Source organism: Ictalurus furcatus, chromosome 2, assembly GCF_023375685.1.
Source record: "Ictalurus furcatus strain D&B chromosome 2, Billie_1.0, whole genome shotgun sequence".
Lineage (NCBI taxonomy): Eukaryota > Metazoa > Chordata > Actinopteri > Siluriformes > Ictaluridae > Ictalurus > Ictalurus furcatus.
In genome coordinates, this window is record NC_071256.1 from 2,718,101 (window position 1) to 2,736,627 (window position 18,527).

The following is an 18,527-nucleotide window of genomic DNA, read 5'->3' on the forward strand; positions in this document are numbered from 1 at the left end:
TTCATTTCCTGATGTCATCACATTTCTGCAGTGTGTTTTTAATTACATTTTTTTTTAAAGTCATTATTCTTGAGCAAATTATATCACCAGGAAACCTGATCTTTATTGTGATGTAACTTATATCACCACGAAGTGTTTATCAGGGCTGGGCGGCGATGATGATGATGATATAAATATTAATTACTTTTCTGAGATATTGCACATGAAATTAGTTTTTTAAAACCAAATACAAACTCTGATTGAAAGCTGATTTGATGACGAAATTTAAATCGGCTTAAATTAATTTTCATAGACATTTATCTATTTTGTTAGTTTGCTTTTAATGGTTTGTTTATTAAAAACGCAACACTGCGGTTTGGCTGAGAATCTGTTTACGAACCTGTGTATCGTGACGCGTATAAGTATCGCGATATGATATTTTGGCTCATATCGCCCAGCCGCTGATATAAAACGTTCATATCGCGATCGCTGAAGCTTCCGTGACGACGTATGGAATTAATTTCACTGTAAACGTAGAAGAACTGTAACAGTGGTGCTGTTTGGTTTTATTTCCTCTTTCAGAGAGATTTTATCGTCCAGACTGGAGACCCTACAGGCTCTGGCCGAGGAGGAGAGTCCGTGTTCTGGTCAGTAATAAACACCTCATGATGATGATGATGATGATGATGATGATTTAATCTGTTTGCCTTTTGAACTGGCGCTATACTTTTGCAATGTTTTCTAATTTAAAAAAATAAATGGTATAATTCGAGGAATAAACACCGTGTCATTTATAGGGAAATAATCAATGTCGGACTCACCCCGAGGTTGATCTATTTTCCCGTATCGGCACACCCTGGAGCGGTTTTATAACTGGTTAAATAAGTACACTTCTCATTTTTTTAACGCATTTATAGTTACGATTAATGCTCTGGAACGTCCACGAAGGGTTAGTTTCTGCTGTCACTCGCATTTATAGCGACTACGGCGACCTTCAGCTCTATCCTGAAGGTTTATATCCTGAAGGTTTTCCTGTGGCAGAAAACCGTGCTGACACTGGAGACTCCTTCCATAAATGTTCAGTAAAAACGTCTCCGAATGACGATGTGACGTTTTCTAAAATCGCTGTTAAATAACAGCGAATAAACGGCTCATCGGTCTTGGAAAATGCCTGCGCAGGTTGTTACTATAGGAACGATAACTTGTATGAATATCAGCATTGATATAAACCTGTTGTGTGTGTTGTGTCAGTAAGCTGTACGGGGATCAGGCGCGCTTCTTCGATGCTGAGAAGGTTCCACGGATCAAGCACAAGAAGAAGGGCACCGTCTCCATGGTGAACAATGGCAATGAGCAGCACGGTTCTCAGGTTCTCATTTTATTTATATATATATATATATATAATATTTATATACACGTTAGTTTATTTTATGAAGTTAACACATGCATGTCTTCTGATATTGATTGATTTTCTTCTTTGATAAACACAATTGCTTTAGTTTTTGTGTTTTATATGTTAATACGCTGGTACTAAGACGTGTGTGTGTGTGTGTTGCCTCCTCGCCAGTTCCTGATCACTACTGGAGAGAATCTGGATTACCTGGACAGTGTTCACACCGTGTTTGGGGAGGTCACGGAGGGCATGGACGTCTTGGCCAAAATCAACGAGGCATTCGTGGACAAAGACTTCATTCCGTACCAGGACATCAGGTGAGACGAACTCTACTGTATGTTGCTAACAAAGTTCTTCTGAGACTGGTTTTGGAGGATTGCTGGTGAAGTCTGTGCCGTTAAACGTGTGCGCTATGGTTGCAGAATAAATCACACGGTCGTTCTGGACGACCCGTATGATGACCCTCCTGACTTGCCGGTGCCGGATCGTTCCCCCGAGCCCACGAAAGAGCAGCTGGACGTGAGTGACTCACTGATTCACTGACGTAGTTACTGACTCACTGATTCACTGACGTTGTTACCGACTCGGTCACTCATCGACATCGTTACCGGCTCGGTCACTCGCCGACGTAGCTGCTGATTCCCTGACGTAGTTGCCAACTTACTTATTCACTGATGTAGTTACTGACTCACTGAGGTAGTTACCGACTCACTGATTCACTGACGTAGTTACCAACAAAGTGACATAGTTACCGACTCACTGACGTAGCTACTGATTCACTGACGTAGTTGCCGACTCAGTGATTCACTGACGTAGTTACCAACTCACTGACATAGTTACCGACTCACTGACGTAGTTACCGACTCACTGATGCCGTTACTGATTCACTGATGCAGTTACTGATTCACTGACGTAGTTACCGACTCACTGATGCAGTTACTGACTCACTGATGCAGTTACTGACTCACTGATGTAGTCACTGATTCACTGGCATAGTTCTGATTCACTGACGTAGTTGCCAAGTCGGTGATTCACTGACATAGTTACCGACTCACTGATGCAGTTACTGACTCACTGATGCAGTTACTGACTCACTGATGTAGTCACTGATTCACTGGCATAGTTCTGATTCACTGACGTAGTTGCCAAGTCGGTGATTCACTGACGTAGTTACTGATTCACTGATGCAGTCGCTGATTCACTGACGGGGTTACTGACTCACTGATTCACTGACATAGTTACTGATTCACTGACTAACTCACACTGACTGACTCACTGCACGATTGGTGGATCGATGGATCGATATAAACTTGTTACCTGGTCTTCCTTGTGAGCTTGTGGTGCAGGTTGAATGTGAGCAGGTTGAATGTTTTCACCCACATGCCCATCAGCTCAGGTGATTAAAACATATCGAGAGGGATAGACTCCTCTATCTTAAGTTTCATCAACTAATCCCACATAATCGAGCTGAGTAGATTTGCACGGCATGGACGTGATATGCAAGTTGTTAGATATCACAAGAACAATATGGGATGTGAATTAAGATTAAAGTGTGTGTGTGTGTGTGTGTGTGTGTGTGTCAGAGCGGCCGTATCGGAGCTGATGAAGCGATAACTGATGCTGAAGGGAAGGACGCAGAGGCGCTGGATGAACTGATAAAAGAGAAGGAAGCAAAGACGCAAGCCATTCTGCTGGAGATGGTGAGTCTCTCTCTCTCTCTCTCTCTCTCTGTCTCCTCTCTCTCTCTTGCTCTCTCTTTGTTTGTCTCACTTTGTGTGTGTGTTCCAGGTGGGCGATCTGCCCGACGCAGACGTTAAACCCCCAGAGAACGTGCTGTTTGTGTGTAAGCTGAACCCGGTCACCACCGACGAGGACCTGGAGATCATCTTCTCTCGCTTTGGCACAATCCAGTGGTGCGAGAATCTACCTCCATCATCATCACCGTGTCACTTTATCACAAAACAGACATAAACAACACTTCACAGGCTGAATTAAAATCAACTTTTGGTGGTGGGGGGGGGTTAATCATTATGAACAAGATGATTAAAAAAAAAAGTCTTTAAATATTGCTGAATTATTTCTGTCATTTTCTGTACACAGCTGCGAGATCATCAGGGACTGGAAGACGGGCGAGTCTCTGTGCTACGCTTTCATCGAGTTCGAGAAGGTTGGTTTGTATGGTGCTGTTTAGTTTAATTTAAAGATATATTCACCAGTAATAACGATGTTGTCACCATCGTCATGGTGACATGTCCAGTCATCTCTAAATAGTTTCCTGAATGCGCAGTGGGGAAAAACCACAGATTCATTTCTCAGGATGATGTGTAGAGATGATGAGAGAAAAGAGGTGTGCTTTAGTGCGACTGTGGATGCAGCTCGAGGCCTCCAGGGGGCAGCATGGAGCCACTTTTTTTTTGTTCGCTCAGGTTCGAATGAACTGTCGTAGAACGACTCGGATTGTAGAGCGGTTCGTCCTAAAGCTTAACATGTTCGCGTTTCAGGTGGAGGACTGCGAGAAAGCGTACTTTAAGATGGACAACGTACTGATTGACGACCGACGCATCCACGTGGACTTCAGCCAGTCCGTGTCCAAGATCAAATGGAAGGGCAAAGGTGTGTGTGTTTTGTCTTTGAAATGTTGCGTAATAAGTGATTTTAATCGCTTTAATATACTTTTTGTGGGTCGGTTTTTAGCCTTTCTAGATAATTAGGGTTTTTGTTAAAAAGGTAAATCAGGAGAAAAATATCACCTGAACTTATTTATGTTCTTCACAGGTGGGAAGTACACTAAAGATGATTTCAGGGCCTATGAGAAAGACCTGGACAACAAATCCAAACTGGCTCTAAAAGACAAAGTCAAACCCAAGCAAGAGTATCCTTCCTGTTCAGTTTAACTAGGTTTTATTTTGTTAAATCCGCGACTTCTACGCACCGTAACCAAAAATATCGATAAACACGGACAAGTCACGAGAGCTCTGAGGTTCGTTTTTTGCTTAACGCCTTCCCGAAAGTTCTCGTTACGATCTCCTCCTGGATGAGGAAGAGCAGGACGTGGGGCGGAGGGACGACAGGAAGGAGCGGGAGAAGAGGGGCCAGTCGGACGACGAAGACGACAGGAGGGCAAAGAAATCGAAGGTACGTAGGACCGCACCGCACAAAAAAAAAAAAACGAGCATAGAGAGATAAAAAATGTCAATAAATAAATATTTCCTCCCCCTCCTCGCTGTGTTTTCGCTTTAGGAGGCCGAGCAGAGCTGGAGAGAGCGGAAAGAGAGCAAGCAACGATCGCGCTCTCGCTCCAGAGACCGTGAGAAGGACAGATACAGAGAGCGAGACAGGGAGAGGGATAGAGAGAGGGACAGGGACCACAAGCACGGTAAGCACAAGCAGAAAAGCCACAAACGCGATCGCAGCCGCAGCCCAAAGAGGTCAAAGGACAAGGAGCGCAGCCGTCATCGCTGATACCGATTAAAAAAAAAAGAAAGAAATGAGGACACCGTGTGTACAGCTTCACCGACACGGACTCGCGGTATCACGGGACGATGATGACATATGCGCACGTTTAAACATCATCGCGGAATGACACTTCTCTGCATTTGTTTTATTCACTGTTAATGCCACAGAACAAACTAAACCATACCAATGAAACAGAAAGATGTGGAACTTATTAAATGTTAATGTGACTCTAAATCAGGGTTTTATTTATTAAAGAAACCTATAAAGCCATGGGTCTCAAAATGGTGGATGGGGGTTTGTTCCAGTTGTGGAAACCACACCATCTTCATGAGAGTTGTTTATAAATAAATAATAAATATAATAACGGGTAAGGTGGGTGGAAAGTTCAGAAATAAAAATGAAAAAACCTTCATCTCCAATACCTTTGGAGAACCCCTCTTGCTGTTGTAGGGATTATGATTAGCTTCATATTAGATCCGCTGTCCAATGACATGCTTGTTGATTTTTCAACATTAAAGGAATTCATCAGCTGTGGGAATGCACTCCTCCTGATTGACAGGTTTATCTTAAAACTAAAGATTTACACCACTCAGGCACTGACTCTTCCTCACTGTAACTGAGCAATTCTTTGTCTTGTATGTTCAAAACCCATCAGATGAACTGGGTTGAAGGTCTGGGTCAGTACTGATGCTCCTTACAGCAACACACAAGCGCAGAGCCGAGCTACCTTAATGCTTATTTATTCCTAGAAACAGCATACTGGGGCCCGAGTGTGAAAGTTTGGATCATTTCTTTCAAACAGGCAGCTGAGGAGGGCTAATAGTGGATCACAGTAACCTGTGTCAATTAAATCCCATTTCAAAGCCCTCACTACTGCCATCAGGGTATCAGATGGCCCCTTGCTCCCTGGTGTAATCACTCATCGAGTTTATAATCTTTAATTGCATATTAAAGAAGCTGACATTTAAACTTGGACGTTTTGATTTAAGGTCTAATAACCGTTTATGAAGAAACTCTCCAGTACGAGAGATTTTTCATATTGCTGTCAAACTGTGGCTCATGTCACATCGTACGATACACCCTGTATTTCAGCAACGAGGCAAATAAAAACAATGAGGGAAAGAAAAATAATTCACAGCAAACAGTTGACTTTTATTTATTTGTCTTTAATGCATCAAGCTCATAGTACAGATATTTAGCACATCTTGATCAACCAAGGAAATAGCAAGAGAATCAAAATAGCAAAGTTTCCCTTTCCCCCTCAACATCCAGAGTACGGTCACGCACCAAGCCTTCCTCCTCTGAGTGCAGAGGGGAAAATATTTAAAAAAAAAAAAAAACCCCACCCACATCTGATCCAATTCATCCACCTCAGAATGTAGAGTGGGGATCACTGAGGGGGAAAGTGGGCATGAAAGGAGGACAAAAACCCAGTTGGTCCACATAAGGTATAGGAGAGGAAAGAAAGAAAAAAAAGGGGGGGGGGGCACTGTCCTAAACTACACTTGTGGAAGCTTAGAAAAATATTCAGACTCAAGACTCGACTACTTCCCGCTAAGAAATGGTCCATCCACATGGAAGATTAGTTTAAAACCTTTCCCCTCAGTCAGACTGGTAGAGACGCTGTGAGGATTTTAAAGATGTTCTGATATTCGAGAGGCTACAAATCTTCACTGTAAAGAATGTTTGCAGCTAGGCCCTGTTAATTATGTTTTGTTTTTTTTTAAAAAAAAAAGTACACACTCGAAAACTTACATACGATCAAATTCCAGCAAGAAATTAGTTTGTTTTTTTTTGCACATTCGGCTGTTCCTAAAGTCGAACAGACGGGTATAACGGTTTAAAATACACGAGTATCGGCTCAGAACCTCACGCTAAATGCTCGAACCCCTCCCCAATAACCGGTTTCGATAAGCGCCAGGGCTCGTGTTTTGGGAGGACGCCTCGTTTCCCTGTCCGGCAGCAGTACGAGACGGTCACGCTCTCTGGCCGGAGAGGCTTCGTGAGATTTGCTGGCGTGCCAAACGGGGAAAATCGAGTCCTCAAAAACATCCGAGTCAAAGTCTTTAGTATTTTACTCCCTCGTGAGCTGGACGACAATTCAGCAGCTCTCTGACCACTCCATGGGAAAGGTTTTTGATTTGAGAGAGAATCCAAAAAACAAACCCCTACACGTGTAGTGCAGACTAGAATTAATAAACCCAAAAAAAAAAAAAAAAAAAAAGAGAGTAGTTGGTGCAACTGTTAAGTGTGGAATGATCTGGGAGAACCCTGACATGCTCAGATCCATGCACATCTATTGTATGCGCTTACCAGGGATGTGTATTGTTTAGGAAGTGATTTGGGAGGGAGGGAAAAGCGCTTCACTGGGGAACAGGCACCATGCTGGCCCGCTCAGAGGGCAGGAGAGGTCCTGAACAATGAGGGCAAAACAAAAGAGCAGGCATTCACGGTATTCACGCACGTGCGTAACGGCTCCTCGCACACGCCTACGTTCACGGCCCTTCTACATTCACTGGATTTTTTCTCCCCCATTCAGAGGCGTGGAATTTAATATATATATATATATATTTTTTTAAAAAGCCATGAGCAACAAAAGGTGGAAGTTATTTATTTATTTTATATTAGTGCTTAAACAAGACGCTTTGGTGCTCATTTTAAAGTGCAATTATTGTATACATTTACCCCTCCCCCAAAGGCGCGTTTGATTGTGCACTTTATCAGTGAAAAGGCATTGTGAGAATCACGTATTTATTAGGCGAGGTATTTATTGTGAGGTTTGGTTCGAGTTTTGAAATCCGAGACGTGACGCCACGCTGTTGAAGACGGATCTGAGCATGCCAGGGTCCCTGCTTAGTGGGCGCGGAAACCCTGTCTGTGGAGGATGAGGGGGGACACCTGGAGGAAGGGGAGGCTCCTCAACTCTACATGCACTTCAAGATCACAGCAAGAGTGAGCTAGAATATCTACACGGACACGACAAGAGCTTTCATGCGACATATCTACGGATCGGGTACGAGGACGTTTACGGGATAAACTCGCGATACGGCTACAGTGACGAAACTCCGAGCAACAGCAGCAGCGGAGCCTTGGGGCTCGGGCTGCTTTCTTTCTGCGCTTCCTCATCTTCAGCTCTGCTGGCTCTGCTGGGGCTTCTTAGCGTAACTGGTAAAGACGAAGTTGTAGTCGTTGAAGTGGGCCAGCTGGCGATCCAGGCGCCTGTAGCCGTCAAGTTTCTGCGCAGACGAGAACACGCTGCGACACTTGGAGCTCTTACACACGCAGAGAGAGAAGAGAGAGAATATCCATCAGCAAATATGACTATACAAAAATATATTCTCCAGAAATTTTATTCACGTAGCATGAGAAATCCAAAAAGGTGTCCAACAACGTGATGCACATGGTATTTTTTTACATTAGCCTGAGAGTTTGTTCATTTTTTAAAAGTGTATTTACATTAATCTTCCCATTCCAGCAGTTACAGGAGCATTTATACAGACTACGTTAAAGCTCGTTAGCTACATCAGAGGTAATCCTTTATCTTCATGGGAGTGATTTCTAACATTTCAGCGTTAAACACGTCTAAAGAAGCGCTTCTTACCGAGAACGGGTAACTCGCGCTTACCTGATTAACAAAAAGCGTAGTCACAAATTTCCCTGGCTTGAAGATGTCCACGACTTTCCGGATGAGGTCGTCGTAGGACGTCTGAGAGAGGTTGGTTTCGAAACTAACGTACGAAAACTCCGGCTCAGGGGTGATGTGAATCGTCCAGTAAGTTCCCTGTACAACAACGGCGTTGGGAAAAAAAAAATTTAAATCAGTCGAGAGAAATGGCAGAACCTTGTTTTAGCCTGGTCAGTAATTATGACGAGGCTAATGCTAGCTGAGATTATCGCAGGCGCCCCACGTACATCCGTTTTCATTCCATTCATGGAGTATCCACAAGGGTTGAACATTGTGGCGTCGATCACAGAACCTGGAATCAGGTCACGAATTCCACTCATCTGTGGAGCAAAACAGCACAGGTTAATAAGTATCTGCTTTACTTTAGCTAACACTAGATCAATTTAACAAGATTTTCATGTGCTTTATTGTTCATCAGGCTTTTTGTGGCAGAATATTTCTATTTCTATTCCCGCCCAAGCTTTCCGTCTACAGAACCCATCATCATCAACGTTGTTATTGGTATAATAACCAGTGAACTCCCACTGAGAGAACCAGCGAGTGATGAACCTTAAAGTTAGCCCCTGGTTAAAGCGGTTCTTAATTCGCACACTGATGTATATAAAAACAAAGATACCCCGACGTACACGAGTGACATCATTAGCGGAAACACCGTCTTTCGTGTAGAACTGGTCCATCACGGCTGGGTCGAGATCACTCATCAGAACCTCCAGCGTCTGGTCCGCCTGCTTGTTCTCCCAGTACTCCGGCAGCTCCAGAGTAAACAAGTACCTGAGGGGAAAATCAAAGAACGTTTCTGAAATCCGAACCATGGTGAACGCTAACGAATAGCGGTGCGAGTCTTTAGGTTGACATTGCTTCTGAATCGAAGCATTTTGGTGGGGGGGTTGATTCTGAACGACTGATTCGATGAACAATTCGATTCAGCAATTCAGTTGAGTAGCTTTTTTTTTTTTATATATAAAAGTACCATTTTCAGTATTTAACTTTCAAATGCATCTCAAGCCAGAAAAAGATCAAGAAACTACTTTAAACTGTTTACTGCAACAAGTCTTTATTGCAGGAAAAGTAAACCTTGCCAGGGTTTCCTGAATATGTAGACAAGCGGTAATTAAAACTGTCAGCAATTCACAAAAGTGCAGTCAAAACAGCTCAAGGCTACAATAACAACTAGCCGAAATACCAGTTTCAATGGTGCAATTGGAAAAAAAAAAAGGAGGGGGGGGGGGGGATATCCGTGCATATAAACCTGGCAATGGTTTTAGCTTGAGTGGCGATTGAGAATTTAGCCGGTGCCTTGTGGATTTCGGGCTCTCCTGTTAGTCTCCATGGTAGCACGCTAATTAGCTAATACACTGGCTGGCGTCCGAGTGTTCCACACGGCACCTGCCATTCGCACCGGGTCGCCAATTCATTATTATTCGTAATCATAAGCTGTGTAAAGTAAAAATCAGTGCATCCAATTTTTTTTTATCATTTTAAAACCCGATTATCCGATCAAAACTCGTCCTTCGAGACGGACCTTGAGAAAACGAGTGAATCGTCAACACCCCCACTAACGAAACAGTCTGTAAATAACGCACCAGCAGTCACAGTTCAGACGTCCCATACAGTATGCTGCTCCATCTGTGGAAACAAAACCATGTCACTACAATCTAAAAAAAGCCAAAAACAACCTCAAGACGTTGTCTCTTAAGGATTTTAAATAAGTGAAATGTGAAAGAGAGTGAAAAAGAAAATACTGAGATTGTGGTGAAGCGTACTTGGGAAGATCTGGCTGAGAAATCCCACTTCCTCCTCAAAGTTTCGGTGAGGGAACTCCTGATGGGCGGGCTTCATAAAGTTCTTACGAGAGTAGAAGAAGTTCTGCGTGATGCAAAAAAAACCCAAAACAAGAACAGTAGCATATTAAACATTTTGAAAATAGATTGATAATCTAGACCTGCCAGCCCTGAAGATTAGATTCAATTTAATCAGTCACTATTACAATTAAGTGATCATGATGCAGGTGCTAATGAACGCTAACAGGTTCCCACATGCTGATACATTTTTTAAAGAAATTAAATCATCCCCAATGAGGCTGTTAAATCAAAACAAGAGTCACGGTGACAAACATGAAATATTCTAGGCATAATTCTTTTATTTAATGTTCTTGTTTACTACTGTTGGAGCAACGCTGCATAATCCAAGCTTAGCACATTATAATCATGGACAAGCAACAAACGGCTTCGCACATTCTTTTTAGTGTGTGTGTGTGTCTCTCACCTCGATGGCGTCAAAGCCGCAGTACTCACGCGCCAGCTGCAGCAGGGGCACCAGCGCTTGCAGTAAGAGGGTGGTTCCGCATGTCTTCAAAATGAAACGTCTCTTGGAGACAAACATGCTACTCTCGCTGCGGGAGGAACGCACACACAAGGAGCGTCACTTAATTTCATCCAACGATTAAATCAAAAGATGCAAGAAGCACGTTCAGAGCGCCACGCTCCTCATTCAACTGCGCGTCTCGCCTCCTCGCAGTCACGCCTACTTCTTTTCTATTGGCTCACAATACCAAGTCTTGTAAATTCACAGGTCAGAGTCCGCCTAGATAACGTTGGCTCAAAAAGCGGAGGTAACCGGAAGCAAATATGCGTCCTTTCCCCTTCGGTGAATCCGCTTTCACTCAGGTGAGTGCTGCTTTAACTGAAAAAGCATTTTTCCCCCAACCTTGGTGTCTCTCATCACCATAGCAACAAGTCAAAAATCACACTTAATACATCAGTATTAAATATTACATCATTAAACATAAGTATTTTCCATTGATGTCAGCAGGTGTGTGTGTGTAGCATAGTATAGTTTTTATTGTTCCAAATTTTCCTGACTGATATTTTCCCCTCATTTACTATTAAACAGTCTTTAATTATTCAACAGGCAGAGCTTTTGCTTTCCCTCGGCGAGGATATGTGAGTGTGTGAACGTCAATAAGGACAGAGCAATGAAAGAGAGACCTACCTGAGTATATAAGCTTCCTGCTTGTCAGTCTTTGTCACACTTATGATCAAACAATGCACATTCTCCAGAAGTTTGTCCCACTCAAACCTGAAACACAAACACACATTAGGAATACTAAAATCTCTCAACACCAACTAGATTTTCAGATTCTACCACAGCGATCCTGAGTTCTCCACTCTGATTGGGCAGAGGCGACTAATTATTGTTCTCCGTTATTATAACCGCGGCTCTGACAGCAGCGCGGGTCTATATTAATCCACTTTCTGACACTGTATGGTTTCAAGTCGTGTGGTTTTTAATCATTCCTCTATGTAAGCTCGTATACTTTGGCAGGAAATGCCATTTCTGAAAGACCACGGTGCAACAGAACAGCACGCAAGACTACGCAGTGCGAGATGAGTGCAAGATGATAAATATACAGAACACGCGTTTTGTAGCGTAGCAGCAAAAACGAGGTCCATCAGTTAAAAAAAAAAAAAGTTTTAAATGCAGGTGCGCCGTGGTACAGAGTCTCACTGGGTTAGGTGTTTGACTAGCCCAGGTGAGTACTGGGAGGCAGCAGGGTGTTGAGTAATCTGAGGTGGTGTTTAAACCCAGCAGGCTCATCCATGTTATCAGCTGTTGTGGGATGATAGTGTTGAATGCTGAACTCACGTCTTTGAACAGCATCCTTACGTAATAGTCCTTTGTCCCGATCGGTCAGAGAAAAAAGTGGACTGTAGCAGATACGAGGTCCTCTAGTGAGCGGTTTGGATTGGGATTTTGGTGGTTTTCTTGAAGCACGTAGAGAACTGCTTGGCTCAGGGAAATGTTAAAGGATGTCTGAGGACATCTGCAAGGCAAGCTGATCAGCATCTTCCCCGAGCAACCGGCCAGGCATGTCGTCAGGACCTGCAGCTTTCTGTGGGGACGGTTTTCCTGATGTCTACTACAGACAGAACCTACTTTATTGGTGGGAGTTGGGGTGGTCTTCCCTGCTGGCATGTTGTTCAGTGTGTAGAAATTGTTCAGTGTCTGGAAGCGAGGCATCACCATCACAACAAGTGGTGTAACTTTGTAGTCTGAGGACCTGAATGCCTCGTCACATGCACTGCGCGTTCCTAGTATTTGTGAAGTAATCTTTTGGCGTAGCTGTGCTTGTTAGCCTGGAGGCAGAATCACCGGTTTTCAACAGCAAGTGCACGTCGGCAGTCATTTTTCGGTGAATGTCTTGAAGGAAGCCGCATTGTCTGTGCGCGTGCAGACACAGCCAGTCACTGATGCAACATCAGCACTGTAGTGTTGTGGTAACCTCTTTGAACATACTCCAGTCTGCGTGTTCAAAGCAGTCCTGAAGTGCCGAGACTCTGTTTTAAAGAGATCCAGTTTGGCACGCTTTAGGAGTGGTTGGTATGTTGGGATTAGTATAACAGATCAGGAGCCTGTACCACGAAACTAGTTGAACAAACCCAGGATTATGGGATTAGTTTTGAGTTGACAAAACCAAACCAAACCAGACTGACAGTAGCATGAGGCTGGTCATCAATATACTACGTCAACTCAGGCATTGATCCTTAATGGTCCTTAAGCTATGGTTAGTACACGTGCACAAACGTGATGTCGGCACCGACCAGCCAATAGCATTCAACGTGGGGAAAACAAACAAACAAACAGGTGCGTATACTGCCGGTTGAAAAGCAAGAACATATTTTGCGGAAATATGAGGAATTTACACCTACACTAACCGCAAGACATGACGCCGTTGCGTCTGCCAAAGCTCCCAACATTGCAGATTGTAAACGCACAAGTTTACCTTTATAGGCTCACGATCAGAATACAGGGTTCAAAACATAACCAACACATTTCATTTAATATAAATTGTTTTAATTCAAGATTTCACTGCAACATGCTCTTCTTACAGGTTTGCACTGGGGAGTTGAATTAGTTCCGTCGCTTTGCTCAAGGCTGATCGGTCCAAGTTGGGTTCGAGTTCTCGTACCCGGAACCCGCCCCCCAGAGCGCAAGTTACTATGGTGATGAACACTGGTAAAAGCCAAGCCACTTCCATAGTACCTAAAACACAAGGTTGGTACAAACTAAACTAAGATGTACCCGCCTAGCCACCTAAACCAGCTTCACGGTACAGGCCCCTGGTCTGAGCAGCCGAGGTGGGGCAGGTACAGCCTTGTAAGCACCGTGAACATTTGTGTAAACCAAGTCTAAAGTGTTTGTAGCACGGTTCACAATAAAGTAAACCTGCACGGACATCCGAAGGTTTCTCCCTTTACACTGGACACCTGCATGCAAACGACTTCCTTCAGCACCTAATAAGCGCGTGTGCTGACTGGACACGATCGTGCACGTGACCGGAATAACAGATTAAATATTTGCAGAGTGTGTAGACATACGAAGACAAGGCGTGTTAACCAACGCTACAGAGCCAGGTGCATACAAGTGACTGAATAAGGAATGTTTAATGACTCATTACTAAATACAACACAAGTGAGAGAAGTTCTAACCGTCAGGATTCTTAGAAGTGCCTTGCACCACGAGGGATATTTTAGGACTCTGCAACTCAACCCCCTCCTCACCTGCTCCTGTATAACTGCCCTGGCGCTATTTCAGGACGGATAACGGTGCCGGCTTTTAGCAGAAGGGTGTGTGTGGAATAGCTTAGAGTGTTGAAGGACATTGTAAAGCCACTGCGAGGGCGAGACCACATACACGCATCCAAACTAGCGTGTGTAGGTGGAAACCTTTGTTTTAACTCGCCAAGTTACGTAACAAGATGGATACCTATTCAAAGCTCATCCCAGAAATAAATAACTGAAGACATTTCCTTCCAAGAGTTTGTTTCATTCAGGACAGACTGAAACACCCACTCACATGCTTACACACGGACAAAAATCACCACTTCTCCACAAACCAGCCAAAACATTACTGTTCAAATTAAACAGCAATTCAGAAAAAACTAATGAAATAGGAACGCTCTAAAATTTTTGAAACACATCACGTTATGAAATTGCTTATGAACTCGCACTATGTTCAGAATCCCGAGATCCACACTGGTGTTTAAAACTGGTGCCCCCGAAGTACAGAAGTTTCATTTCTCTATGGATGTATAACGTCATCGTGGAGGTATTTAAGCAGTGTCCTGTCTTGTGTCTGTTCTGTGAGGTGACGAGGTTCCTCTCTCACACGTACACCGGCAGGGTGTAGATTTGTGAATCAGATGCCCTTGTGGACTTATTTGGCCATGGGCCGTGCTCCAGCAACCGACCGTGATCCGCTTCCCTGTACCTCGACGATGGTTTAATCCTTCCTAACGGTAATCCAACACCGCTCGTCGTTCACTCTGCCCTCCAAGAACCCACGGCCACGGTTATCAGGTTCCATTGCCAAGAAACGTAGGAGTTCATGTCAACAGCGTCGGAGATGGGGCAAAAGAAATAAAAACCCACACAGGAGATAATTACATTTCTAACAACGATATACTCGGTGTTTTCTATATAATCCTGATATCCTTACATCCGGCCGTGCATCTTTCTACTGATCTGCTGTCCTGTATCTACTGCTCCACACTTTCCACAGATTACGCAATACCACATTTTCATTTCTGGTACCGATACATCGGCGTAGAGATGGAAAGTAGAGACGTTCGAAATACTATATAGAGAAACCGACACCGATTCGTTAAGTGACGGAGACGAAACGTTACTCTTCCCGCTTCAAAGCTGATTAACAGCACGTCATGGTGTTTTATTCCTCGTACGCCACAGCAACGCACTAACGATTACAAGTTTAAAACAAGACTCCCGCTATATACCCATAATATAATGAGATACGTTTTTAAAGCGCTGAAATAAAACTGAAGAAATTTAGCTTTTGAACCACTGACTTGGGTTTCTTCTAAATGTTCTGTGTACAGCTTAACAGTTTTGGATGTTAATGTTCAAATGAAATCTACAGTATAACTGGACTCACTTCTCCGGATACCTTCACGGCGTCCGACGCGTCGTTAGTTCATCTAAACGACTAAATACTGATACACGTTGCTTACCGTCAAAACACGACCCCCCCCCCAATCGCCTGCACATTTAATACCTTCCCAAACGCTACTAGCAGATCACAATTCCTGTAAAAACGGACGAACACACAACTATAACTGACTAAAACTTTAAGTCAAGATAAATCAGTCATGTTGCAATGCACAGTGTGATTTTTTTTACTACTTGTTTATTTAATATAAATATATACTGGATCACTGGTAAAAAAAAAAAAAAAAAAAAGATACATCTTTATACACATCACATATAGAAATATCTTTGAGAACCGTGGTGTATATTTTTATCACAACGCCCCAGTGCTGTATAATATAACCAACCAATCTTTATTACTTAATGACTTACTGACAAATTTGTACCACGAGGCGTCATCTATAAAAACGTGACGAGATGCGAGGACTTTGCAAGTCAAAACATTTAGGCGGATTCTGACGTCATTTCTTTTTGACGCGAGTGCTAGTCGGACGGGATTACAGTCTCGCACATCCGTAGTAACAAACTAAGAGTCCACCGCGTACATCTTATTTTAATACAAAACGACTATTATGAGTGTTTGTTGTAGGGAGTGTGGCCCACGTGTACAGATTAATAGCAGGTCACGTGACTAACTGAACTATAAGTCACTCTTACCACGCGCATGTACGCATGCACACAGCATTGTTCACATACTAGCTATACATGCACATCACGTGACGGCACATCAGAGCCCAAACACCCCTCAGTAAGTTTTAAAGACACTGTGCAGTCGTCGTGATTGTCGTCATGATCTGAGTCTCCAGTCAAAAACCCTCACTGTCTGTTTAAGCATACTTCTCCAGCTAGGGGGGAAAAAAACCCCCCAGGCCTTTTAGTAGGTTTAGCGATTTTAAAAAGTAATCAGAAAACCGTTAGTCCTCAATAACGATCTAGAATAGTATACAGGTACGTGATGAGACGTGACGTCAGTTTGGTTTAAGGACCAACACTATTTACTGTAGAACCGTGCTAGGAACTCAATAACTGAGCTGAAACTGTCGTGTTTTAATAGTTGTGTTTCAGTAGCAAATGAGTAAACAACAACAAACACTTTCCCGACCGGATATAACGCACTAAGATTTCATAGCAACGTAAACGTCAAACACGTGCACGCAAAGTCAGTTTATTTTATAGCATAAAACTAATCCCACCTGAATAGGGGTTGTGTTTTGTTTTCATGACACTATGCAACGATTAATAGATAAATAAATAAATCTGCACATCACTACATCCTCAGCCTCCACCCCCAAATATCCTCCAAATCTACTCATTTGTTACGATCCATTAACAATATGACGTGTATAACGTTTTAAGAAGTGACGTCATCAATACGCGAAGTAGCGCGCGAACTCACTGGCCTCCATTTTTTTTTTTGGTTATTTTTTTTAACGACTACAGCTGGCTCACTGCGTGTTAGCGCGCGCATTGCGCTAGTGCATTGCGGTGTGCTGTAAATCGAGCGCGCGTGACAGATCGGCGATTTTTTTCGGGGAGGGGGGGGTGGTTCTAAACCGTATTCTCGAACGCGGGAGTCACGTGCTCGCGAGTCCTCAACAGACACCAACGTGCCAAAAAGGGGAAAAAAAGGAGGTTCAAAACACCCGAATAAAACCCCACCAATGATATTGAAATATGTAAATTAGCTGCATAAATAATAAACATGGGGATATTTAAGTGAAACCGGAGTGATTTTACGTGACTTTTTTTAAATTTAAAACGTGCGCGGTTACGTCATTTCATGCTAACGTCGCTGGCTAACACGCGCCACATTATTATTATTATTATTATTATTATTATTATTATTATTATTATTATTATTATGCATTATATAATTAAACTTGCATTTAAATATATAAATATAGACATGTATGCAATATTTAACTGTTTATTTAAAATAATAACCTCGAAAGATAGCGAGAAAGAGATTAGCGTATCTCGTCACGAAGATAAGATGTGGCATTTTGGAAGACATTAGCTCGGACACACACCCAAACAGGCGCCCAAAATGCCTAAAGTTAAAGTTAAAGATGTTATCTGTATTTCATCAGAGCTTCAGCTTGCTACGCCATAAATGAATGACTGAGAGGGGGAGGGTGTGTGAGAGCTACCGAACAAACATGGCAACCATGTCACCGTTCAGCTATTTTTATGCGTCAGAAGTACATTTCAGAACAAATATATATTACATTCTAGGTCACACCGTAACGCTGTTATCATGGCCGCTGCATTTTAAATACAAACGCGCAAGGATTTAATAAGATAGACGTAAAAAAAATATAGAAAAACCCTCAAGGGTCAAGTCCTAAACAGCGCCCTACTCCCTACACACGCGCACTACTACTACAGCGTCTACGGTAACGCCTTCCTGCACACTATCTAGCGCCCTATTTATCCAACAAGACGACATTTGGGATTAAAGCACGAGCACATCGGCGTTACGGACATTTTTTTGGACTAACCTCGGGATGCTTCGTAGGTCCCCGGTACCTTTGCTGTCGTCCTGCCGGGAGAACCAAACCTCCAGCAGCTTTTCGGTCCCCTCGAAGAAATGCGCACTGTTCTCCTCCATCGTGACACAACAAACAGACCAGAAATCAATTTTTTTTTTTGATTTCGGCTCCAAATCAAGTCCTTTGCCTTCTCAAAGCTTACAAGATGTTAAACAAAGCACAGTCCTTGAATCTTGGGCCCTGGTGTCGTTTCTGTTAGTTGGATGTTTTCTTTTTTTTAACGTCTTTTCACCGACTTTTCCCCTTTTACAGAGAATAACCGTGAGCGAATGCTAGCTAATATCGCCGGCCATACTGTGTAAAGCACGGTTTGCACGCCACGCTGCCCTTTTATACCGTGCACGCGCTCGCCAGCCTTCGCTTCGGCCAATCACAACGGAGCGCCCGCCCTTTTCTCCTTCCTATTGGATGCTGAACTAGGCAACTCGCGTTCCAGGGACGTGAGCCAATCATCA

The 18,527-nt window shown here is 43.3% G+C and overlaps 2 protein-coding genes across 3 annotated transcripts in view; one reads left to right on the forward strand and one right to left on the reverse strand.

Annotated features, from left to right (window-relative positions):
• The window catches only part of LOC128618992 (peptidyl-prolyl cis-trans isomerase-like 4), an 8,231-nt gene extending 1,179 nt beyond the window's left edge, over nucleotides 1-7,052 (forward strand). Inside the window, exons 3-13 of the mRNA XM_053642774.1 lie at nucleotides 562-626; nucleotides 1,231-1,348; nucleotides 1,547-1,689; nucleotides 1,795-1,891; nucleotides 2,956-3,072; nucleotides 3,161-3,285; nucleotides 3,473-3,539; nucleotides 3,874-3,985; nucleotides 4,148-4,244; nucleotides 4,384-4,507; nucleotides 4,613-7,052. Coding sequence (XP_053498749.1) covers nucleotides 562-626; nucleotides 1,231-1,348; nucleotides 1,547-1,689; nucleotides 1,795-1,891; nucleotides 2,956-3,072; nucleotides 3,161-3,285; nucleotides 3,473-3,539; nucleotides 3,874-3,985; nucleotides 4,148-4,244; nucleotides 4,384-4,507; nucleotides 4,613-4,834 — 1,287 coding nt within the window. The 3' untranslated portion in view covers nucleotides 4,835-7,052. The remainder of the gene's footprint in view (nucleotides 1-561; nucleotides 627-1,230; nucleotides 1,349-1,546; nucleotides 1,690-1,794; nucleotides 1,892-2,955; nucleotides 3,073-3,160; nucleotides 3,286-3,472; nucleotides 3,540-3,873; nucleotides 3,986-4,147; nucleotides 4,245-4,383; nucleotides 4,508-4,612) is intronic.
• Nucleotides 5,974-18,374, reverse strand: amd1 (adenosylmethionine decarboxylase 1). 2 transcript variants are annotated; one of them, XM_053642910.1, is made up of 9 exons: nucleotides 18,022-18,374; nucleotides 11,505-11,591; nucleotides 10,779-10,905; nucleotides 10,256-10,379; nucleotides 10,097-10,139; nucleotides 9,140-9,284; nucleotides 8,741-8,833; nucleotides 8,454-8,609; nucleotides 5,974-8,100 (listed from the first exon to the last, which is right to left on the reverse strand). In XM_053642910.1, exons 1-9 carry the CDS (start codon nucleotides 18,129-18,131, stop codon nucleotides 7,957-7,959), a joined length of 1,029 nt encoding a protein of 342 aa, XP_053498885.1. In that variant the 5' UTR covers nucleotides 18,132-18,374; the 3' UTR covers nucleotides 5,974-7,956. The 2 variants fall into 2 exon arrangements, with proteins under 2 accessions (XP_053498885.1, XP_053498894.1); XM_053642919.1 differs by having other exon boundaries at nucleotides 10,277-10,379; nucleotides 18,022-18,372.
• Between the last annotated feature and the right edge of the window lie 153 nt (nucleotides 18,375-18,527).